General features: G+C 43.2%; 1 protein-coding gene across 4 annotated transcripts in view; it reads right to left on the reverse strand.

Annotated features, from left to right (window-relative positions):
• Positions 1–873: 873 nt before the first annotated feature.
• Positions 874–25,505, reverse strand: part of PTPRC (protein tyrosine phosphatase receptor type C) — a 260,568-nt gene continuing 235,936 nt past the window's right edge. For all 4 annotated transcript variants that reach the window (XM_069737345.1, XM_069737344.1, XM_069737343.1 and 1 more), the window contains 3 exons: positions 24,234–24,409; positions 21,003–21,138; positions 874–3,313 (listed from right to left, as the gene is read on the reverse strand). In XM_069737345.1, the coding sequence (XP_069593446.1) occupies positions 3,056–3,313; positions 21,003–21,138; positions 24,234–24,409 (570 nt within the window). In that variant the 3' untranslated portion in view covers positions 874–3,055. The remainder of the gene's footprint in view (positions 3,314–21,002; positions 21,139–24,233; positions 24,410–25,505) is intronic.

The raw sequence follows: 25,505 nt of genomic DNA on the forward strand, positions 1-25,505 counted from the left end.
TTCAATGATAAATCCATTTTCAGATTGAAGCTCTCCATGCTAACATCCATCTTACAGCAGGATACAGCATCAAAAGAAGGGAATTTCATCTGTGCAGTGTCTCTATATATAGAAATCCCATAAGCCACGCCCTTTGGGAACTACCGTACGCATGCGCATAAACAATGCAAACGCATGCAAAAATGCATACAAATGCATGCACGCAAAGTTTTTTTTGCCATCATGCAGAAAAAATGCTGCATAAACATAGTTGAGGGTAAAATAGTCAACTAGCTGAGTCATTATCAGAGAAGTGGGTCTGTCAAGAGTGATTGCACGAGATTTTATCCATTTTACATGACCATGTCTCCACTTAAGGTTTGTAGAATGCTGAGAGAGGGGGCATACAGTGACATCATAGGGAGAAAAGTCACAGGTGCAGCTAAGGACCAAGGACAAGTAAGCATCACACAGGCATAGTGTCTGACCTAAACAGACATGACAGGTCAGTACTGTGGTCATCTACTTTTTCACTACCTGTGGGAACGTCCTTTTTATGATTGGACAATGTCATAATTGGATGAAAGTACACATCCACAGAGCTAAATTAAATAAAATGCCCAATTTATTAAAAAAAATTAAAACATTAGCTATATGTCAGTACCATAATTAAGTGCCCTGTATCTCTACAATGGAGTGAAGAAAAAAAAAGTTTTTATGTAAATTCCTGCTACTGCAGGAATGTACAGTTAATAAAGCAAAACAAATTTAGATAAAGCAATTGATTTTATGGCAATGATTATATTATGTATATCGTATCAGTGTCAACCGTTGTTCTTTTTCACACGAGTATGGTAATTTGTACCTGTTCCTTTAAAATATAATCACACAATATTAATACACACCATCTGTATATTCTTTTAATTCCTTTTGCTTCCAAATTGAATAAATCCATCTTAAATAATTAAGTATTTTCACAGAACATTAAATATTCTCAAATCCTCTTTTTTTCCGTAGTAAAAATATTTAATCAAACATTTTTATATCTCAAAGCAAATATATTAAACGTAAAAAAAATCTTCATAACAAGCATATGGTTTAATACTTGGCAAATGACACAACTGTCAAGTACAAAACAACAGCCCCAAACTGTTCTTTTATTCTCTAAGTATTCCATTAAAATATGCAAATCTGAAAGGTTTATTATAAGCTCTGTAGAAGGCGTTTTACTGGAATTTTCAGTCCTGGCCTTGGAACTGCCATTGAAAATACAATGTGAAAATGCAATCTGCGTGAAATGTTACTATAATGTAAAACTCAAGGATACATTTCTAAAAAAAATTTTGCAATAATTCACAAAAAAATCTTGTTTTGATTTTAGACATATACGTTGAAGATCTATTCACCAAACTATTTCCTGACAGTGGTGTTATCGTACTTAGTTTTGGTCTACCTGTACATTTTTCAACATACCCCTGAGGTTTAAGATTTGCACGCTACATTTAGACTGTGCACTTGCATAAATGAAAGACAGCATAAACCCTGAAAAATAAAAATGATCTAAAGTTATATAAGACAAATATATTGTCTAAATGTTGCCTCCTAGCATATTTACATAGCCACATATTATCTTCTAAATCAAAAAGAAAAAAGAAAAATAGAGAGAACAAAAAGAAAATACCGTGAAATAGTAGAGAACAATTCATATTTATAACCTATACCTCTCTGTTCCTCTTTGGTCCCCCATTATTCTTATATTTTTATCTTTTTGACATTTTAAATGCATTTTCTCCAGAAAGTGTCACATTTCGAATCTGATTTGATGTAATGTGGATTTTTAAGTACCTTTACATAGATGAATTTTGTGCTAATGTGTAACATTAAGTTAGAAAAATTAAAACATTTAGGCATGCATATAAAATTGAAATCTCACCCAGCTTTTGTGAGCACAGCCAAGTTTCTGTTCAACAAAGCTTTGGGAGATATATGTGAAATGTACCGCATATTGCTTTGGTTTTGACATTTTTATCGATTACGGTATCTAAAAACAAAACCAATCTTTATTATTATTATTATTATTATTATTATTATTAACTCCCACAACCATATTCAAAAAATTTTCAGTACCTGGAATTTACTCTCATGCAATACATTGTATTTAAAGGGGTCTCCATGATTAAGAGAGATTTCTGATTGCCAAACTGTGACATCTGCACAGTCAGGCATCCCATTTATTTGTATCATGATCTGATATCTCTGCTATTGTGTATTGTCCAAATTTGAGCAAACAAAAGATGTAAGTAAATACTGTAGGTGCAAAGTTTAGCCTCATTTAAACCATAGTCCTGCTAGTTAATATGACACAGTCTTGCATTGCACCTTTGAATGACTCCATAGCTCTATCTTGACCTTTATTTTCAGATTTCATATATTCAAGCTCATTTATTATAGACTATGGGAGCTTCACATTATTACTAATAAAAGACAACATTCCTCATTGATCCCTTGAGTTTACAAAATTATTACTAAATAAAATAAAGTATACCTAGAGTAGAAATATAAGCTAACGTTCAACTGAACCAAAAGCTATTGCTTGCATATGGCTTTGCCTCCTTGGACTGTATAAGTTGCTTTACTGGCAATATTGATCATGCAGATAATTATTCATTTGAACAATTACTATACTGCAGATGGAGACGAGATGCGTCAGCTCGGCATTTGCAAAGCATCTGGAGAGCAGCAGGCTGTCTATACCTCATATGGAAAATTCAGAATTGCATAGAGAGAAAGAATTTCAATAGCTTGTTACTATAACACCTATAACACATCTTGGGCAGACGCAGCGCTGAGAATTATTAGATCTTTTGTCATAAACTCTGCACATAATGCATGAAATGTTTGCAGCTGTGCCTTATTAACATCAAATGTGCACTTGTGTTATACATCGCACATCGGGTTAGGGGTATACGGGAAAGTACTAGTTTTGTTCATGAGAATCTTGGTTGACATAAAAGGCCCAAAAGGCATAAACGTGTCCACTATCCTCTGTCTTCTACTGTATGTATTCACTTGCTTGTCATTCATCTATTCTTAGCGATACTTCTGTGAACGCGGCCGCACTGGGTCCATTGGAGACGGTTTCATCTTCTTTGGGAACAGTTGGGGTGGCCTCTGTTAAGCTGGCTGTGACTCCCGACTGCTTTTCTTCTGGGGTTTTGCTGTTCATTTCATTCTTGATATCCAACTTGTCTTCCTGATGAATGGTTATCTTGACCTGACCATTTTGGGCAGGTATAGTACTGGCTAAAGTATCATAAAGGAACTCATATTGCTCCTAAAGTGAGAAAGAATGATACAGATTAACATTTAGATTTCTGGAGAGCTGTACACATATACTGATCAATACTGTCTAACACTTACAATGTGCAAAATTAGACTAGACTGTATCAAAGTGCATCAAATTTATCATAATAGTTTATGCTATCCAGCATATTTTATGACTCTCTGCTCTAAGATTTCACCATCTGTTGGTCTATATTGTGCTTGAAATTTTCAGCCTACAACCTGCAGTAACCACCAATCGACCAAACCACTGCACAACCAGCTCTATCCTCACCTATCCCTTGTAGATTGTGAGCCTTCGCGGGCAGGGTCCTCTCTCCTCCTGTACCAGTTGTGACTTGTATTGTTCAAGATTATTGTACCTGTTTTTATTATGTATAATCCTCCTCACATGTAAAGCGCCATGGAATAAATGGCGCTATAATAATAAATAATAATAATAATTTTGGAACATTTTTTTCCGCAGATTACTGAATATTTTGTTGCCATTCTCCTTTTCTGGCAAATAAGCCACTTTTCAGGTTGGTCATGTCCCTTTGCTGCAATAATTGTCTAAAACATAGAATAATTAAAATGCAAGTAATGAAAGGCTTTTATTTGGCTCAAATTACGCTACAAACTATTTTATTTAGCTTGATAAATATGCTCCAATGTAAGCACTTAATTCATTATTCAAATTGGAGACAATTTATCAAGCCCTTTTTGCCAACTAACTGGCATAAAAGCTCAAAAATGTTTGCACAATGTGTAGATGCTCATAGGTTTAATGACTTTTGGCACTTTTATGCAAATTTTTTGAAAAGTTGCAAGAGTTAAGTGGAAGAAGTGTGGCTTATAACTACTAGACAGATTTGCTATAATTGCAACACAATAGTGGCATAAATTATAGCGAAAAATTGACTGGAGGACTGGAGTACATTTCTATCGGACAACTAAAATATGTGCGTCACCGGTCTTTTACAGTACCTTGAAAAAGTAATCAAACCCCGTGAACTTTTCCATATTTTTTCACCTACAAAACTAAAATACATTTTTATGGGATTTTATGTGAAATACCAACACAAAGTAGCAAGTATGTCTGAAGTGTAAAGGAAAAATGATAAGGTTTTCTTATTAATTTAAAAATATAAATCTGAAATTTGTGATGTGAATTTGTATTTAGTCCTTTGTAATCTGATACCCCTAAATAAAATCTTGAGTGACTAATAGCCTCCAGAAGACACATAATTAGCACATTGAGTCCACCTGTGTGCAATTTATTCTCGGTATAACTACAGCTGTTCCAAACAAACCTCTGAGGCCTTTACAGAATGTTAGGAAGCAAACCGCATCATGAAAACCAAGGAAAACAGGTTAGGAATACATTTGTGAAGAAGCGTAAAGCAGGGATAGGTTATAAAAAAAAAAAAATAGCCCAAACTCTGAACATCTCACAGAGCACTATTCAATCCCTCATCCAAATATGGAAGGAGTATAGCACAACTGCAAAACCTACTAAGACATAAATGCCACTTAAACTCACATCCCAAGCAAGGAGAACACTAATTAGAGACGCAGCCAAGAGGCCCTCGGTCACTCTGGAGGAGCTGCAGAGATCCACAGTTCAGGTGGAAGAATCTGACAACTGGATAACAATTACTGATATACTCCACAAATTTGGCCTTTATGGAAGAATGGCAAGAGGAAAGCCATTTTTGAAAACAAGTCATAGGAAGTCCCGTTTGCAGTTTGCAAAAAGCCATGTAGGGGACACAGCTATCAGGTGGAAAAAGGTGCTCTGGTCATGTGAGACATATGAGACACTTTTTAACTAGATGCAAAAATCACTATGAGTGGCAGAAAACTTAGACAGCACAATACCCAGAAAACACCATCCTACCACCAAACATGGTGGTGGCAGCATCATGGTGTAGGGATGCTTTTCTTCAGCAGGGACAAGGAAGCTGGTCAGTGTTGATTGGAAGATGAATTGAGCTAAATCCTGAAGGAAAACCTGTTAGATGCTGCCAAAGACTTGAGACTGGGGTCAAAGCTACAATGGAATGGTTTAGATCAAAGCATAATCATGTGTTTCAATGGCCCAGTCAAAGTCCATATCTAAATCCCATTGATAATCTGTGGCAAGACTTTTAAATTTCTGTTCAAAGACGCTCTCTATCCAATCTCGCTGAGCTAGAGCTTGTTTGCAAAGAAGAATATGCAAACATTTCAGACTTTAAATGTGCAAAGTTGACAGAGACATACCCCAAAAGAGTTGCAGCAGTAATTGCAGCAAAAGGTGATCCTACAAAGTATTGACTCAGGGAGCTGAATACAAATGCATGTAGCAATTTATATTTTTAAATAATTAGAAAACCATGTGTCATTTCCTTTCCACTTCACAAATACTTTCTACCAGCGTCGGACAGGAGCACCTTGGACTAGGGTTGAGCGACCTTTACTTTTATAGGATCGGGTGACGTTTTCAAAAGTCGGGTCGAGTGAAATCGGCCGATCCTATAAAAAAGTCGGCGTCGGGGTCAGCCGAAACTCGAAACCCAATGCAGTGCATTGGGTTTCCAATGGTTCCCAGGGTCTGAAGGAGCGGAAACTCTCCTTCAGGCCCTGGGATCCATATTTAAGTGTAAAATAAAGAATTAAAATAAAAAATATCGCTATACTCACCCTCTGACGCGCCCTGGTACTAACCGGAGACCTTCCTTCCTTCGAATCAGCTCTTGCAGGACCTTGCGGTGATGTCGCGGTGACGTCGCGGCTTGTGATTGGTCGCGCGGCCGCCCATGTGACCGCTCGCGTGACCAATCACAAGCCGCGACGTCACCATGACGTCACGCAAGGTCCTGCAAGCGCTGATTCTTAGGAAGGAAGGCTGCCGGAAAGAAGCAGGGCGCGTCCGAGGGTGAGTATATTCCTATTAGGCATATACTCACCCTCGGACGCGCCCTGCTTCTTTCCGGCAGCCTTCCTTCCTAAGAATCAGCGCTTGCAGGACCTTGCGTGACGTCGCGGTGACATGGGCGGCCGCGCGACCAATCACAAGCCGCGACGTCACCGCAAGGTCCTGCAAGCGCTGATTCGAAGGAAGGAAGGTTCCCGGTTAGTACCAGGGCGCGTCAGAGGGTAAGTATAGCGATATTTTTTATTTTAATTCTTTATTTTACATTAAATATGGATTCCGATACCGATTTCCGATATTGCAAACATATCGGAACTCGGGATCGGAATTCCGATACCACATTCAGAAGATCGCCGACTTCATGGCCGACCCCACACAGGGGTCGGGTCGGGTTTCATGAAACCCGACTTTGCCAAAAGTCGGCGACTTCTGAAAGTGGCCGACCCGTTTCGCTCAACCCTACCTTGGACACACCAGAGAAAATCATTCTTTGGGCCCATTATGTAGCTACATATAAATAAATACAAGACCACCAATTGTGTGGTAAAACACGCTAATATCAGGATATAATATAAGGTAGTACACGCCTTAATTATGTAGCAGGGGTTGGGGTAGCCCCCTCATAAAATATAATGTAGCCTCCCTCATAGAATATAATGCAGCCCCTTCATAAAATAATGTAACCCCCCTCAAACAATATAATGCAGCCCCCTCTCATAGAATATAATGCAGCCCACCTCATAGAATATAATGCAGCACCCCATAACATATAATGCAACCCTCTCATAAGATATAATATAATGCAGTCCCCCACCACAGAATATAATGTAGCACCCTCATAGTGTCTAATTCAGCCCCCTCATATAGTATAATCTAGCCCCCCATAGACTTTACTGTAGCCCCCTCATAGGGCATAATGCTGCCCCCCCTCATATAGTATGATGTAGCCCCCAGAATATAATGTAGTCCCCTGAGAGAATAATGAAGCCCCACCACAGAATATAATGTAGCCCCCCATAGAGTATACTGTAGCCCACTCATATAGTATGATGTAGCCCCCAGAATTCAATGTAGTCCCCTGAGAGAATAATGCAGTCCCCCACAGAATATAATGTAGCCCTCTCATAAAGTATAATGCAGCCCCTCTCCACCTCCATCATTGTTCTCCCCTTCAACCCCCATCATTGCCTTCTCCCCCATCACCCCTATCATTGCCCTTTCCACCACCTCCATCATTGCCTTCTCCCCCACAACCCCCATCATTGCCTCCCCTGTTATGTTTGCTAATGACAGGTGTTATGAAGGCAATCCAGAAACACAGTGTGCTTAGCGATCAGAGCGCACACAGTGATCTGACAAATACCCAAAAATACAAGAACGAGCTCTGAGACGTGGAAACTCTATAGACTGCACACCTGATCCTATCCTAAACACAACTAAAAGCGGCTGTGGATTGCGCCTAACAACTACCTAGGCAACTCGGCACAGCCTAAGAAACTAGCTAGCCTGAAGATAGAAAAATAGGCCTGACTTGCCCCAGAGAAATTCCCCAAAGGAAAAGGCAGCCCCCCACATATAATGACTGTGAGTAAGATGAAAAGACAAAACGTAGGGATGAAATAGATTCAGCAAAGTGGGGCCCGATATTCTAGGACAGAGCGAGGACAGTAAAGCGAACTTTGCAGTCTACAAAAAACCCTAAAGCAAAACCACGCAAAGGGGGCAAAAAAAAAACCCACCGTGCCGAACTAACGGCATGGCGGTACACCCTTTGCATCTCAGAGCTTCCAGCAAAACAAAAGACAAGCTGGACAGAAAAAAAGCAACAAAAAAGCAAAAAGCACTTAGCTATACAGAGCAGCAGGTCACAGGAACAATCAGGAGAAGCTCAGATCCAACACTGAAACATTGACAAGGAGCAAGGATAGCAGCATCAGGCGGAGTTAAGTAATGAAGCAGTTAACGAGCTCACCAGAACACCTGAGGGAGGAAGCTCAGAAGCTGCAGTACCACTTGTGACCACAGGAGTGAATTCAGCCACAGAATTCACAACAGTACCCCCCCCTTGAGGAGGGGTCACCGAACCCTCACCAGAGCCCCCAGGCCGACCAGGATGAGCCGCATGAAAGGCACGAACAAGATCGGAAGCATGAACATCAGAGGCAAAAACCCAGGAATTATCTTCCTGAGCATAACCCTTCCATTTAACCAGATACTGGAGTTTCCGTCTAGAAACACGAGAATCCAAAATCTTCTCCACAATATACTCCAATTCCCCCTCCACCAAAACCGGGGCAGGAGGCTCAACAGATGGAACCATAGGTGCCACGTATCTCCGCAACAACGACCTATGGAATACATTATGTATGGAAAAGGAGTCTGGGAGGGTCAAACGAAAAGACACAGGATTGAGAACCTCAGAAATCCTATATGGACCAATAAAACGAGGTTTAAATTTAGGAGAGGAAACCTTCATAGGAATATGACGAGAAGATAACCAAACCAGATCCCCAACACGAAGTCGGGGACCCACACGGCGTCTGCGATTAGCGAAAAGTTGAGCTTTCTCCTGGGACAAGATCAAATTGTCCACTACCTGAGTCCAGATCTGCTGCAACCTATCCACCACAGAATCCACACCAGGACAGTCCGAAGACTCAACCTGTCCTGAAGAGAAACGAGGATGGAACCCAGAATTGCAAAAAAATGGAGAAACCAAGGTAGCCGAGCTGGCCCGATTATTAAGGGCGAACTCAGCCAACGGCAAAAAGGACACCCAATCATCCTGGTCAGCGGAAACAAAACATCTCAGATATGTTTCCAAGGTCTGATTGGTTCGTTCGGTCTGGCCATTAGTCTGAGGATGGAAAGCCGAGGAAAAGGATAGGTCAATGCCCATCCTACCACAAAAGGCTCGCCAAAACCTTGAAACAAACTGGGAACCTCTGTCAGAAACAATATTCTCAGGAATGCCATGCAACCGAACCACATGCTGGAAGAACAAAGGTACCAAATCAGAGGAGGAAGGCAATTTAGCCAAGGGCACCAGATGGACCATTTTAGAAAAGCGATCACAGACCACCCAAATGACTGACATCTTTTGAGAAACGGGAAGGTCAGAAATGAAATCCATCGAAATATGTGTCCAAGGCCTCTTTGGGACCGGCAAGGGCAAAAGCAACCCACTGGCACGAGAACAGCAGGGCTTAGCCCTAGCACAAATCCCACAGGACTGCACAAAAGTACGTACATCCCGTGACAGAGATGGCCACCAGAAGGATCTAGCCACTAACTCTCTGGTACCAAAGATTCCAGGATGACCAGCCAACACCGAACAATGAAGTTCAGAGATAAGTTTATTAGTCCACCTATCAGGGACGAACAGTTTCTCTGCTGGACAACGATCAGGTTTATTCGCCTGAAATTTTTGCAGCACCCGCCGCAAATCAGGGGAGATGGCAGACACAATTACTCCTTCCTTGAGGATACCCGCTGGCTCAGATAAACCCGGAGAGTCGGGCACAAAACTCCTAGACAGAGCATCCGCCTTCACATTTTTAGAGCCCGGAAGGTACAAAATCACAAAGTCGAAGCGGGCAAAAAATAACGACCAACGGGCCTGTCTAGGATTCAAGCGCTTGGCAGACTCGAGATAAGTCAAGTTCTTATGATCAGTCAATACCACCACGCGATGCTCAGCTCCTTCAAGCCAATGACGCCACTCCTCGAATGCCCACTTCATGGCCAGCAACTCTCGATTGCCCACATCATAATTACGCTCAGTGGGCGAAAACTTCCTGGAAAAGAAAGCACATGGTTTCATCACTGAGCAATCAGAACCTCTCTGTGACAAAACCGCCCCTGCTCCAATCTCAGAAGCATCAACCTCGACCTGGAACGGAAGAGAAACATCTGGCTGACACAACACAGGGGCAGAACAAAAACGACGCTTCAACTCCTGAAAAGCTTCCACAGCAGCAGAAGACCAATTAACCAAATCAGCACCCTTCTTGGTCAAATCGGTCAATGGTTTGGCAATGCTAGAAAAATTACAGATGAAGCGACGATAAAAATTAGCAAAGCCCAGGAACTTTTGCAGACTTTTCAGAGATGTCGGCTGAATCCAATCCTGGATGGCTCGGACCTTAACTGGATCCATCTCGATAGTAGAAGGGGTAAAGATGAACCCTAAAAATGAAACTTTCTGCACACCGAAGAGACACTTTGATCCCTTCACAAACAAAGAGTTAGCACGCAGGACCTGAAAAACCATTCTGACCTGCTTCACATGAGACTCCCAATCATCTGAGAAGATCAAAATGTCATCCAAGTAAACAATCAGGAATTTATCCAGATACTCACGGAAGATGTCATGCATAAAAGACTGAAACACAGATGGAGCATTGGCAAGTCCGAACGGCATCACTAGATACTCAAAATGACCCTCGGGCGTATTGAATGCAGTTTTCCATTCATCTCCTTGCCTGATTCTCATCAGATTATACGCACCACGAAGATCTATCTTAGTGAACCAACTAGCCCCCTTAATCCGAGCAAACAAGTCAGATAACAATGGCAAGGGATACTGAAATTTAACAGTGATCTTATTAAGAAGGCGGTAATCAATACACGGTCTCAGCGAACCATCCTTCTTGGCTACAAAGAAGAACCCTGCTCCCAGTGGTGATGACGATGGGCGAATATGTCCCTTCTCCAGGGATTCCTTCACATAACTGCGCATAGCGGCGTGTTCGGGCACGGATAAATTAAATAATCGACCTTTAGGGAATTTACTACCAGGAATCAAATTGATAGCACAATCACAATCCCTATGCGGAGGTAGAGCATCGGACTTGGGCTCTTCAAATACATCCTGATAATCAGACAAGAACTCTGGGACCTCAGAAGGGGTGGATGACGAAATCGACAAAAATGGAACATCACCATGTACCCCCTGACAACCCCAGCTGGATACCGACATGGAATTCCAATCCAATACTGGATTATGGGTTTGTAGCCATGGCAACCCCAACACGACCACATCATGCAGATTATGCAACACCAGAAAGCGAATAACTTCCTGATGTGCAGGAGCCATGCACATGGTCAGCTGGGCCCAGTATTGAGGTTTATTCTTGGCCAAAGGTGTAGCATCAATTCCTCTCAATGGAATAGGACACCGCAAAGGCTCCAAGAAAAACCCACAACGTTTAGCATAATCCAAATCCATCAGATTCAGGGCAGCGCCCGAATCCACAAACGCCATGACAGAAAACGACGACAAAGAGCATATCAAGGTAATGGACAGAAGGAATTTGGACTGTACAGTACCAATGACGGCAGACCTAGCGGACCGCTTAGTGCGCTTAGGACAATCAGAAATAGCATGAGTGGAATCACCACAGTAGAAACACAGACCATTCAGACGTCTGTATTCCTGCCGTTCAACTCTAGTCATAGTCCTATCGCACTGCATAGGCTCAGGTTTAACCTCAGGCAGTACCGCCAAATGGTGCACAGATTTACGCTCGCGCAAGCGTCGACCGATCTGAATGGCCAAAGACAAAGACTCATTCAAACCAGCAGGCATAGGAAATCCCACCATGACATCCTTAAGAGCCTCAGAGAGACCCTTTCTGAACAAAGCTGCCAGCGCAGATTCATTCCACTGAGTGAGTACTGACCATTTCCTAAATTTCTGACAATATACTTCTATATCATCCTGACTCTGGCACAAAGCCAGCAAATTTTTCTCAGCCTGATCCACTGAATTAGGCTCATCGTACAGCAATCCGAGCGCCAGGAAAAACGCATCGACACTACTCAATGCAGGGTCTCCTGGCGCAAGAGAAAATGCCCAGTCTTGAGGGTCGCCGCGCAAAAAAGAAATAATAATCAAAACCTGTTGAATAGGATTACCAGAAGAATGAGGTTTCAAGGCCAGAAATAGCTTACAATTATTTTTGAAACTTAGAAACTTAGTTCTATCTCCAAAAAACAAATCAGGAATAGGAATTCTTGGTTCTAACATAGATTTCTGATCAATAGTATCTTGAATCTTTTGTACATTTATAACGAGATTATCCATTGAAGAGCACAGACCCTGAATATCCATGTCCACACCTGTGTCCAGAATCACCCAAATGTCTAGGGGAAAAAAAAAGTGAACACAGAGCAGAAAAAAAACAAAAAAAAAATGATGTCAGAACTTTTTCTTTCCCTCTATTGAGAATCATTAGTTTGGCTCCTTGTACTGTTATGTTTGCTAATGACAGGTGTTATGAAGGCAATCCAGAAACACAGTGTGCTTAGCGATCAGAGCGCACACAGTGATCTGACAAATACCCAAAAATACAAGAACGAGCTCTGAGACGTGGAAACTCTATAGACTGCACACCTGATCCTATCCTAAACACAACTAAAAGCGGCTGTGGATTGCGCCTAACAACTACCTAGGCAACTCGGCACAGCCTAAGAAACTAGCTAGCCTGAAGATAGAAAAATAGGCCTGACTTGCCCCAGAGAAATTCCCCAAAGGAAAAGGCAGCCCCCCACATATAATGACTGTGAGTAAGATGAAAAGACAAAACGTAGGGATGAAATAGATTCAGCAAAGTGGGGCCCGATATTCTAGGACAGAGCGAGGACAGTAAAGCGAACTTTGCAGTCTACAAAAAACCCTAAAGCAAAACCACGCAAAGGGGGCAAAAAAAAAACCCACCGTGCCGAACTAACGGCACGGCGGTACACCCTTTGCGTCTCAGAGCTTCCAGCAAAACAAAAGACAAGCTGGACAGAAAAAAAGCAACAAAAAAGCAAAAAGCACTTAGCTATACAGAGCAGCAGGTCACAGGAACAATCAGGAGAAGCTCAGATCCAACACTGAAACATTGACAAGGAGCAAGGATAGCAGCTGTTATGGCCGGCAATCAGGCAACACAGCGTGCAGTAATCAGCGCACATACAGAGATCTGGCAATAACCAAAAACAATAGGACGAGCTCTGAGACGTGGAATCTCTGTAGACTGCAGTACCTGATCTATCCTCACACAACTATAAGCAGCAGTGGATTGCGCCTATCACTACCTATGCAACTCGGCACTGCCTGAGGAGCTGACTAGCCTGAAGATAGAAATACAAGCCTGACTTACCTCAGAGAAATACCCCAAAGGAATAAGCAGCCCCCCACATATAATGACTGTTAGCAAGATGAAAAGACAAACGTAGGAATGAAATAGATTCAGCAAAGTGAGGCCCGATATTCTAGACAGAGCGAGGATAGCAAAGAGAACTATGCAGTCTACAAAAAACCCTAAAACGAAAACCACGCAAAGGGGCAAAAAGACCCACCGTGCCGAACTAACAGCACGGCGGTGCACCCCTTTGCTTCTCAGAGCTTCCAGCAAAAGTTAATAGCAAGCTGGACAGAAAAAAACAGAAAACAAACTAGAAGCACTTATCTAGCAGAGCAGCAGGCCCAAGGAAAGATGCAGTAGCTCAGATCCAACACTGGAACATTGACAAGGAGCAAGGAAGACAGACTCAGGTGGAGCTAAATAGCAAGGCAGCCAACGAGCTCACCAAAACACCTGAGGGAGGAAGCCCAGAGACTGCAATACCACTTGTGACCACAGAAGTGAACTCAGCCACAGAATTCACAACAGTACCCCCCCCCTTGAGGAGGGGTCACCGAACCCTCACCAGAACCCCCAGGCCGACCAGGATGAGCCACATGAAAGGCACGAACAAGATCTGGGGCATGGACATCAGAGGCAAAAACCCAGGAATTATCTTCCTGAGCATAACGCTTCCATTTGACCAGATACTGGAGTTTCCGTCTAGAGACACGAGAATCCAAAATCTTCTCCACAATATACTCCAATTCCCCCTCCACCAAAACAGGGGCAGGAGGCTCCACAGATGGAACCATAGGTGCCACGTATCTCCTCAACAACGACCTATGGAATACATTATGTATGGAAAAGGAGTCTGGGAGGGTCAGACGAAAAGACACCGGATTGAGAATCTCAGAAATCCTATACGGACCAATAAAACGAGGTTTAAATTTAGGAGAGGAAACCTTCATAGGAATATGACGAGAAGATAACCAAACCAGATCCCCAACACGAAGTCGGGGTCCCACACGGCGTCTGCGATTAGCGAAAAGCTGAGCCTTCTCCTGGGACAAGGTCAAATTGTCCACTACCTGAGTCCAGATCTGCTGCAACCTGTCCACCACAGAATCCACACCAGGACAGTCCGAAGACTCAACCTGTCCTGAAGAGAAACGAGGATGGAACCCAGAATTGCAGAAAAATGGAGAGACCAAGGTAGCCGAGCTGGCCCGATTATTAAGGGCGAACTCAGCCAACAGCAAAAATGACACCCAATCATCCTGGTCAGCGGAAACAAAACATCTCAGATATGTTTCCAAGGTCTGATTGGTTCGTTCGGTCTGGCCATTAGTCTGAGGATGGAAGGCCGAGGAGAAAGATAGGTCAATGCCCATCCTACCACAAAAGGCTCGCCAGAACCTCGAGACAAACTGGGAACCTCTGTCAGAAACAATATTCTCAGGAATGCCATGTAAACGAACCACATGCTGGAAGAACAAAGGCACCAAATCAGAGGAGGAAGGCAATTTAACCAAGGGCACCAGATGGACCATTTTAGAAAAGCGATCACAGACCACCCAAATGACCGACATTTTTTGAGAAACGGGAAGGTCAGAAATGAAATCCATCGAAATATGTGTCCAAGGCCTCTTCGGGACCGGCAAGGGCAAAAGCAACCCACTGGCACGTGAACAGCAGGGCTTAGCCCTAGCACAAATTCCACAGGACTGCACAAAAGCACGCACATCCCGTGACAGAGATGGCCACCAGAAGGATCTAGCAACCAACTCCCTGGTACCAAAGATTCCTGGATGACCGGCCAGCACCGAACAATGAAGTTCAGAGATAACTTTACTAGTCCACCTATCAGGGACGAACAGTTTCTCGGCCGGACAACGATCAGGTTTATTAGCCTGAAATTTCTGCAACACTCTCCGCAAACCAGGGGAGATGGCAGACACAATGACTCCTTCCTTGAGGATACTCGCCGGCTCAGATAACCCCGGAGAGTCGGGCACAAAACTCCTAGACAGAGCATCCGCCTTCACATTTTTAGAGCCCGGAAGGTATGAAATCACAAAATCAAAACGAGCAAAAAATAACGACCAACGGGCCTGTCTAGGATTCAAGCGCTTGGCAGACTCAAGATAAGTAAGGTTCTTATGATCAGTCAATACCACCACGCGATGCTTAGCACCCTCAAGCCAATGACGCCACTCCTCGAATGCCCACTTCATGGCCAGCAACTCTCGGTTGCCCACATCATAATTACGCTCAGCAGCAGAAAATTTCCTGGAAAAGAAAGCACATGGTTTGAACACTGAGCAACCAGAACCTCTCTGTGACAAAACCGCCCCTGCACCAATCTCAGAAGCATCAACCTCGACCTGGAACGGAAGAGAAACATCAGGTTGATACAACACAGGGGCACAGCAAAAACGACGCTTCAACTCCTGAAAAGCTTCCACGGCAGCAGAAGACCAATTAACCAAATCAGCACCCTTCTTGGTCAAATCGGTCAATGGTCTGGCAATGCTAGAAAAATTACAGATGAAGCGACGATAAAAATTAGCAAAGCCCAGGAATTTCTGCAGACTTTTTAGAGATGTCGGCTGAGTCCAATCCTGGATGGCCTGAACCTTAACCGGATCCATCTCGATAGTAGAAGGGGAAAAGATGAACCCCAAAAATGAAACTTTCTGCACACCGAAGAGACACTTTGATCCCTTCACGAACAAGGAATTAGCACGCAGTACCTGGAAAACCATTCTGACTTGCTTCACATGAGACTCCCAATCATCTGAGAAGATCAAAATGTCATCCAAGTAAACAATCAAGAATTTATCCAGATACTCACGGAAAATGTCATGCATAAAAGACTGAAAAACAGATGGAGCATTGGCAAGTCCGAACGGCATCACCAGATACTCAAAATGACCCTCGGGCGTATTAAATGCCGTTTTCCATTCATCTCCCTGCCTGATTCTCACCAGCTTATACGCACCACGAAGATCAATCTTAGTAAACCAACTAGCCCCCTTAATCCGAGCAAACAAGTCAGAAATCAATGGCAAGGGATACTGAAACTTAACAGTGATCTTATTAAGAAGACGGTAATCAATACACGGTCTTAGCGAACCATCCTTCTTGGCTACAAAAAAGAACCCTGCTCCCAATGGTGACGACGATGGGCGAATATGTCCCTTCTCCAGGGACTCCTTCACATAACTGCGCATAGCGGTGTGTTCAGGTACGGACAAATTAAATAAACGACCCTTAGGGAATTTACTACCAGGAATCAAATCGATAGCACAATCACAATTCCTATGCGGAGGTAGGGCATCAGACTTGGACTCCTCAAATACATCCTGAAAGTCCGACAAGAACTCTGGGATGTCAGAAGGAATGGATGACGAAATAGACAAAAATGGAACATCACCATGTACTCCCTGACAACCCCAGCTGGTCACCGACATAGAGTTCCAATCCAATACTGGATTATGGGTTTGTAGCCATGGCAACCCCAACACGACCACATCATGCAAATTATGCAGTACCAGAAAGCGAATAACTTCCTGATGTGCAGGAGCCATGCACATGGTCAGCTGGGCCCAGTACTGAGGCTTATTCTTGGCCAAAGGTGTAGCATCAATTCCTCTCAACGGAATAGGACACCGCAAAGGCTCCAAGAAAAATCCACAACGTTTAGCATAATCCAAATCCATCAGATTCAGGGCAGCGCCTGAATCCACAAACGCCATGACAGAATACGATGACAAAGAGCACATTAAGGTAATGGACAAAAGGAATTTGGACTGTACAGTACCAATAACGGCAGAGCTATCGAACCGCCTAGTGCGTTTAGGACAATTAGAAATAGCATGAGTAGAATCACCACAATAGAAACACAGTCTGTTCAGACGTCTGTGTTCTTGCCGTTCTACTTTAGTCATAGTCCTGTCGCACTGCATAGGCTCAGGTTTACTCTCAGACAATACCGCCAGATGGTGCACAGATTTACGCTCGCGCAAGCGACGACCGATCTGAATGGCCAAGGACATAGACTCATTCAAACCAGCAGGCATAGGAAATCCCACCATTACATCCTTAAGAGCTTCAGAGAGACCCTTTCTGAACAAAGCCGCTAGTGCAGATTCATTCCACAGAGTGAGTACTGACCACTTCCTAAATTTCTGACAATATACTTCTACATCATCCTGACCCTGGCATAAAGCCAGCAGATTTTTCTCAGCCTGATCCACTGAATTAGGCTCATCGTAAAGCAATCCCAGCGCCTGGAAAAATGCATCAACATTACTCAATGCAGAATCTCCTGGTGCAAGAGAAAACGCCCAATCCTGTGGGTCGCCGCGCAAAAAAGAAATAATAATCAAAACCTGTTGAATAGGATTACCAGAAGAATGAGGTTTCAAGGCCAAAAATAGCTTACAATTATTTCTGAAGCTCAGGAACTTAGTTCTGTCACCAAAAAACAAATCAGGAATCGGAATTCTTGGTTCTAGCATCGATTTCTGATCAATAGTATCTTGAATCTTTTGTACATTTACAACGAGATTATCCATTGAGGAGCACAGAGCCTGAATATCCATGTCCACAGCTGTGTCCTGAAGCACTCTAATGTCTAGGGGAAAAAAAAGACTGAAGACAGAGCTAAGAAAAAAAAATGATGTCAGGATTTCTTTTTTCCCTCTATTGGGAATCATTGGTGTGGCTCCTTGTACTGTTATGGCCGGCAATCAGGCAACACAACGTGCAGTAATCAGCGCACATACAGAGATCTGGCAATAACCAAAAACAATAGGACGAGCTCTGAGACGTGGAATCTCTGTAGACTGCAGTACCTGATCTATCCTCACACAACTATAAGCAGCAGTGGATTGCGCCTATCACTACCTATGCAACTCGGCACTGCCTGAGGAGCTGACTAGCCTGAAGATAGAAATACAAGCCTGACTTACCTCAGAGAAATACCCCAAAGGAATAGGCAGCCCCCCACATATAATGACTGTTAGCAAGATGAAAAGACAAACGTAGGAATGAAATAGATTCAGCAAAGTGTGGCCCGATATTCTAGACAGAGCGAGGATAGCAAAGAGAACTATGCAGTCTACAAAAAACCCTAAAACGAAAACCACGCAAAGGGGCAAAAAGACCCACCGTGCCGAACTAACAGCACGGCGGTGCACCCCTTTGCTTCTCAGAGCTTCCAGCAAAAGTTAATAGCAAGCTGGACAGAAAAAACAGAAAACAAACTAGAAGCACTTATCTAGCAGAGCAGCAGGCCCAAGGAAAGATGCAGTAGCTCAGATCCAACACTGGAACATTGACAAGGAGCAAGGAAGACAGACTCAGGTGGAGCTAAATAGCAAGGCAGCCAACGAGCTCACCAAAACACCTGAGGGAGGAAGCCCAGAGACTGCAATACCACTTGTGACCACAGAAGTGAACTCAGCCACAGAATTCACAACAAGCAGCATCAGGCGGAGTTAAGTAATGAAGCAGTTAACGAGCTCACCAGAACACCTGAGGGAGGAAGCTCAGAAGCTGCAGTACCACTTGTGACCACAAGAGTGAATTCAGCCACAGAATTCACAACACTCCCCCCACCACCACCACCATTGTCTTTTCCACCACTGCCATCATTGTCCTTTATACCACAACCATCATTGTCCTTTACACCACAACCATCAATGCTTTCTCCCCCACCACCCCCATCATTGCCCATTTCAACACCCATCATTGTCCATTTCAACACCTCAATCATTGCCTCCCCCACCACCATCATTGTCCTTTCCACATCCCCATCGTCCTTCCCCAGCACTCCATCATTGTCAATCTCCAATACACACACCTCCAATACACACACACAGCACCGCACCACTCTCTTTCACTCACACACAAAGCACCGCACCACATACACACACATACACCACCGCACCAGTCTCTCACACTCACACACAAAGCACTGCATGCACCACATACACACATGCACGCAGACAGACACACAGCACCACTCATCTCTCGCAGCACATCCCGGCAGCCTCTTCCTCACCAGCAGCTTTCTGTCTGAAACAGCCACGCGCTGAATGATGACGTCATCCAGCTGCGCTGTCTCAGTCAGGAAGCTCCGGGCAGGACGCCAGGATGTGTTACAAGAGGTGAGTGGTGCTGTGTGTCTGTCTGTCTGCATGCGTGTGTGTATGTGGTGTGGTGTGGTGCGGTGCGGTGCTTTGTGTGTGAGTGTGAGAGAGTGGTGCGGTGGTGTATATGTGTGTGTATGTAGTGCTTTGTGTGAGTGAGAGAGAGGAGAGAGCGGCTAACACTGCCGCTATTAAAATAAAGTGGTATTCACTCCTCTCCATGCCCATGGGGGCTGTTGTGAATTCTGTTGTCGAGCTCCCTCCTGTGGTCGTGAATGGTACTTCGGTGAGTTCTGTCCGTGGGCTCCCACTGGTGGCTGTTAGTGGAGCTGCTGCTTCTGAGGTTCCTTACACAGGTGACGTGGTTTATCCTTTGGTTGGCTGCTCTATTTAACTCCACTTAGATCGTTACTCCATGCCAGCTGTCAATGTTTCTGCATTGGTTCAGTTTGCTCTTGGATCTTTCTGGTGACCTGTCTACTCCAGCAGAAGCTAAGTTCCTGATAGTATCTAATTCGTTCATTGTTTTCTTGTCCAGCTGGATATCATGATTTTGTCTTGCTAGCTGGAAGCTCTGGGATGCAGAGTGGCATCTCCGCACCGTTAGTCGGTGCGGAGGTCTTTTTGCACACTCTGCGTGGTCTTTTGTAGTTTTTTGTGCTGACCGCAAAGCTACCTTTCCTATCCTCTGTCTATTTAGTAAGTCTGGCCTCCCTTTGCTGAAACCTGTTTCATTTCTGCGTTTGTGACTTTCATCTTACTCACAGTCAATATATGTGGGGGGCTGCCTTTTCCTTTGGGGAATTTCTCTGAGGCAAGGTAGGCTTTATTTTCTATCTCTAGGGCTAGCTAGCTCTTAGGCTGTGACGAGGCGCCTAGGGAGTGTCAGGAGCGCTCCACGGCTATTTCTAGTGTGTGTGATAGGATTAGGGATTGCGGTCAGCAGAGCTCCCACATCCCAGAGCTTGTCCTGTGTGAGTTTTAACTATCAGGTCATTCCGGGTGCTCCTAACCACCAGGTCATAACAAGGGGCATGGAAAGCATGAATATTCATTTCTCTTTAGCAGCGGGGACAGGCGTGGCTTCCTGTCACCCGCTGTTGCTCCACTGGCACAAGGTGGCCCCCCTTGACTTAAGGGCCCCATAACCACTGCCTGGGGGTCCCTAGAGCAGTGAAGGCCTTAGGCAGCTGCTGGCCAGTATGCCAGCAGGGGTCAGTGCCTGGGCCCACTGGAGAATCCTCTGATTCTCCGGTGGGACAGTACGACACTGCTTTCTACCTTGTTTTGGTATATAACATAAAATCCCAATAAAAAAAAGCAAAGTTTGTGGATGTAAGGTGAAATACTATGGAAAGGTTCACAGGGTATGAATACTTTTTCAAGGCACTGTGTATGCATTAAAGTTAACATATAACAGATATAGACTTATTATCCCCATTAAAAAATCGTCTGGGAGCAATTTTACAATATGAATCATCAAAATCACTTCTCTCATCATATACTTACAAAAGAAGACACCATTCCTGACCGCTGGCGACGTAAATGTTTCACTGTCTGGAAGACATCAATGACTTCTTCAACCTGGGCACTTTGAAGAAGATTCCAGAGGCCACAGAATGTCCCGGTTCGCTTAGATCCATCACTTTGAAAAAAAAAATCAATTACATAAATTACTATACAGATTTTTTTTACTTAGCTCTTTGTAAGTGCATGTTTAAATGTGAAAGTGTGCAAGACTAATGTGTGCAAAATGAATCGCAAAGACCATATAAACTAATTAGCCATGACACGAGGACTAACTGCTTAATATTGTGTATGCCTCTCTCGTGCTATCAGACCCATTGAGGTGTAGAGTCCACAAGTCATATAAAAGTGTCTCGTGGTATCTGACACCAAGAGTGCAACGATATCCTAATCTTGTGAGTTACAAGGTGCGTCTCTTTTGATCAGAGTTGTTTTTCTGAAAAATCCCATAGATGCTGGGTACAAGTCAGATGTTGTAATGTTTTTCAAACTATTCTTGAATAATTTTTGAAGTGTAACACACAATATTGTGTTGAAAGAGGACACTGCCATTAGGAAACATCATTGCTTAAAAAAGTCTGAAATTGTGTAGTAGGATCCCGCCCAGAGTATCACACTACCTCAGCAAGTATGCCTTTTTCTAGTACAGTGGCTTGCAAAAGTATTCACCCTGTTGGCCTTTTTTGTGTTTTGCTACCTAACAACCTGGATTTTCACTGGTTTAGATTTCATCAGTTCATGTAAAGAGCATGACTACAGCTCTGAATATTTGGTTTTCTTTTTATTGTGAAGCAAACAACAAATAGGACAAAATAACTGAAAACTTCAGTGTGCATAACTATTCACCTCCTAAAGTCAGTACTTTGTAGAGCCTCCTTTTGCAGCAGTTACAGCTGCAAGTTGCTTTGGATAAGTGTCTATGAGCATTCCACATTTTTCCACTGGGATTTTTGCCCATTCCTCATAGCAAAACTGCCCCAGCTCCTTCAAGTAAGATCTTGATGTCTGATTACTGCAATCTTGATGTCTGATTACATAATCTCAATTGGATTAAAATATGGGCTTTGACTAGGCCACTCCAAAACATTTACATGTTTCCCCTTAAACCACTTGAGTGTTGCTTTAGCAGTATGCTTTGGGTCATTGTTGGAAGGTGAACCTCCGTCCCAGTCTCAAATCACTGACAGGCTGAAACAGGTTTTGCTCAAGAATATCCCTGTATTGTACACCATCCATCTTAATCTCAACTTGGACCATTTTCCCTGTCTCTGCTGCCGAAAAACATGCCCACAGCATAATGATGCCACCACCATGTTTCACAGTGGGGATGTTGTTCTTGGGGTGATGAGCTGTGTTGATTTGTTTGTTCCTGACTTGTTTGGAGATCTACTTGGTGTTAATGGTGTTGATTGGTTAGTGATGCCTCTTGCTTAATGGTGTGGCAGCCTCTGTGGCCTTTCAGAAAAGATGTGTATATTCTGATAGATCATGTGACACTTAGATTGCACACAGGTGGACTTCGTTTCACTAAGCATGTGACGTATGATGGTAATTTCTCGAACCAGAAATGCTGAATGGTTTCATCCCAAAAGGGGTCAATACAAATGCACTTGTCAATTTTCAGTTATTTGATCCTGTAAATTTAATTTATGTCTATATTTATATCACTTCATTTCACCAACTTAGACTAGTATTGAGTACTGATGCATCACACAAAAATCGGATTACAAAAATATTTAAACACAGGTTGTAATGTAAAGAAATAAGTAAAATGCCAAGAAGATGAATACTTTCGCAAGCCACTGTACATCCTAGTGACATCTCTTTCCCAGGTACACGACGCAAGATACCTTTAGTTATCAGTTATCGTCTTTTAACTAAGTATCGTATTTTTCACTGCTGGTTTGTTCAAATCTAAAAGTATTTCAGTCTGGAAATGAACTTCATCAGGATCTTCATACATCTCTCTTCAGTTGATTTTACACTATCTCACATATCTCGCGTTTCACCTAGAGTATCAGGTGCGTGTATAGGGTGCGACCTATTACTCAAGGGCAATGGATGGGGAGAAGCTGCCAAGAACCTGCCTGTCCAACTAGCCTCAAGCACGGCTCGGACCCCGGCGACTATTAAGCTATATTTTTCTCTGAAATGCCAAAGTGTTTTAGGTTTAAACATTTATGGCTGGAATCATACAGCCACTGTCTGATGCATGTTGCCCTTTGTTCCATCAATTTACGGTGGAGATTTCACATTTTGCATTAGGGTGAAATCCATAACAAGTCTTCATCAGTCAGCAAGAAATCCTGCAAATTGCAATGTGAAGTAGCTACAAAATTAGCTGCAGAAAATGAATACATGAGCTGAACTTACTGCGCTTTTCAAATGTTTTAGGCCATGTTCACACGTTGCATCCTGTCCCTGTGGGTTTTCCCGCAGTGTATTTGATAAATCTGCAGGGCAAACCCGCTGCGGTTATCCCTGCAGATTTATCACGTTTTGTCCTGCGGTTTCCGCTGCGGGATTTTACCCCTACTATTGATGCTGCATATGCAGCAATATGCAGCATCAATAGTAATGTTAAAAATAATAAAATAATTATATACTTACCCTCTGACGTCCCGATCTCCTCGGCGCTGCAGGCGACGGTCCGGTTCCAAAGATGCTGTGCGAGAAGGACCTTCGTGACGTCACGGTCATGTGACCGCGACGTCACCGCAGGCCCTGCTCGCACAGCAACCCAGACCGGACGGCTGCGTGCAGCGCTGAGACTTCAGAGGTGAGTATAACATTATTTTTTATTTTAAAATTTCTTTTTTTACACAAATATGGTTCCCGGGGCCTGGAGGAGAGTCTCCTCTCCTCCACCCCGGGTATAACCCGCACATTATCCGCTTACTTCCCGCATGGTGGGCACAGCCCCATGCGGGAAGTAAGCGGATAAATGCATTTCTATGGGTGCAGAATCGCTGCGATTCTGCACAAAGAAGTGACATGCTGCGGGATTTTAACCACTGCATTTCTGCGCGGTTTTTCCCGCAGCATGTGCACAGCGGTTTGCGGTTTCCATTGGTTTACATGTAAATGTAAACGCAATGGAAACTGCAGCGGACGCGCAGCGGCAAAATCGCTGCGGTTCCGCGGTAAAAACCGCAACGTGTGAACATGGCCTTAATGGATCATAAAAAGTATAACAATAGCATCTGTAATTACCTGCAATGGACAACAAGAGGAACTGATCTGTCACGTCTGTTCTGCTCCTCCAATTTCGTGCTTGAAATAATTTTTCTGATTTTCTGAATCATCTCCAGTAGTCCCTTAGTTTCTTTGGGGAGAACATCCTCCCATTGGTTGTAATGGAACTGGGAGACCTTTCTGATATCTTTCCTCTAAAGCATAGAAGCATAGTATGTGATATTAACGTCTTATCTGTATAAACTACTGTATATGTAGCAGTAATACATTTAAACAGAAACTAAATGTGTTACCAAGATTACATTAATATTATTAGTAAGCTTTCATTTTTTTTCTCCTCTTATTACAAAAACCATATTTTTTTTTAATTTTCCGTCGACATCTATATGACGACTTGTGTTTTTGTGGGACGGGATGTAGTTTTAAATAACACAATTCAGTATACCATTTGTTTCTATGGCATTCATTGTACAGTAAAAATGACCTGGAAATATGATTGGCCTGGTCATTATAATTACACTAATACACTTGAATTTTTCTTGATATTAAAGTGCAGAAAGGTGGCTCTATGGGTACGGTCTTCCCCTTCTGCTCCGACCACTCCATCTGCAACCGGTGTTTCAATGGCAGCTCGCTGATTTTTCAGTCATCTACCTCCTGTTTGAAATGTCGTGCCTCTGTTATAAGTGTCTTGGACGGTGCGGGAACAGTTTGTTTTCCCGGAAAATGATCATGGCTGAAGATTAATCAGTATAACAATGCCATTATGGTTATGTCTTTACTCTATATAGCTAAATCCTGCTGCCAGTTTCTTTTTATTTCACAGTTTGTGCTGTTTATTTGGGATTTTTAACCCCTTCATGACCAGGGGATTTTTCGTTTTTCCGTGTTCGTTTTTCGCTCCCCTCCTTCCCAGAGCCATAACTTTTTTATTTTTCTGTCAATTTGGCCATGTGAGGGCTTATTTTTTGCGGGACGAGTTGTGCTTTTGAACGACATCATTGGTTTTAGCATGTCGTGTACTAGAAAACGGGAAAAAAATTCCAAGTGCGGTGAAATTGCAAAAAAAGTGCAATCCCACATTGGTTTTTTGTTTGGCTTTTTTGCTAGGTTCACTAAATGCTAAAACTGACCTGCCATTATGATTCTCCAGGTCAGTACGAGTTCATAGACACCTAACATGACTAGGTTACTTTTTATGTAAGTGGTGAAAAAAAATTCCAAACGTTGCTAAAAAAAAAAAAAAAAAAATTGCGCCATTTTCCGATACTCGTAGCGTCTCCATTTTTC

This window comes from Ranitomeya imitator, chromosome 8, assembly GCF_032444005.1.
Source record: "Ranitomeya imitator isolate aRanImi1 chromosome 8, aRanImi1.pri, whole genome shotgun sequence".
NCBI classification, from domain to species: domain Eukaryota; kingdom Metazoa; phylum Chordata; class Amphibia; order Anura; family Dendrobatidae; genus Ranitomeya; species Ranitomeya imitator.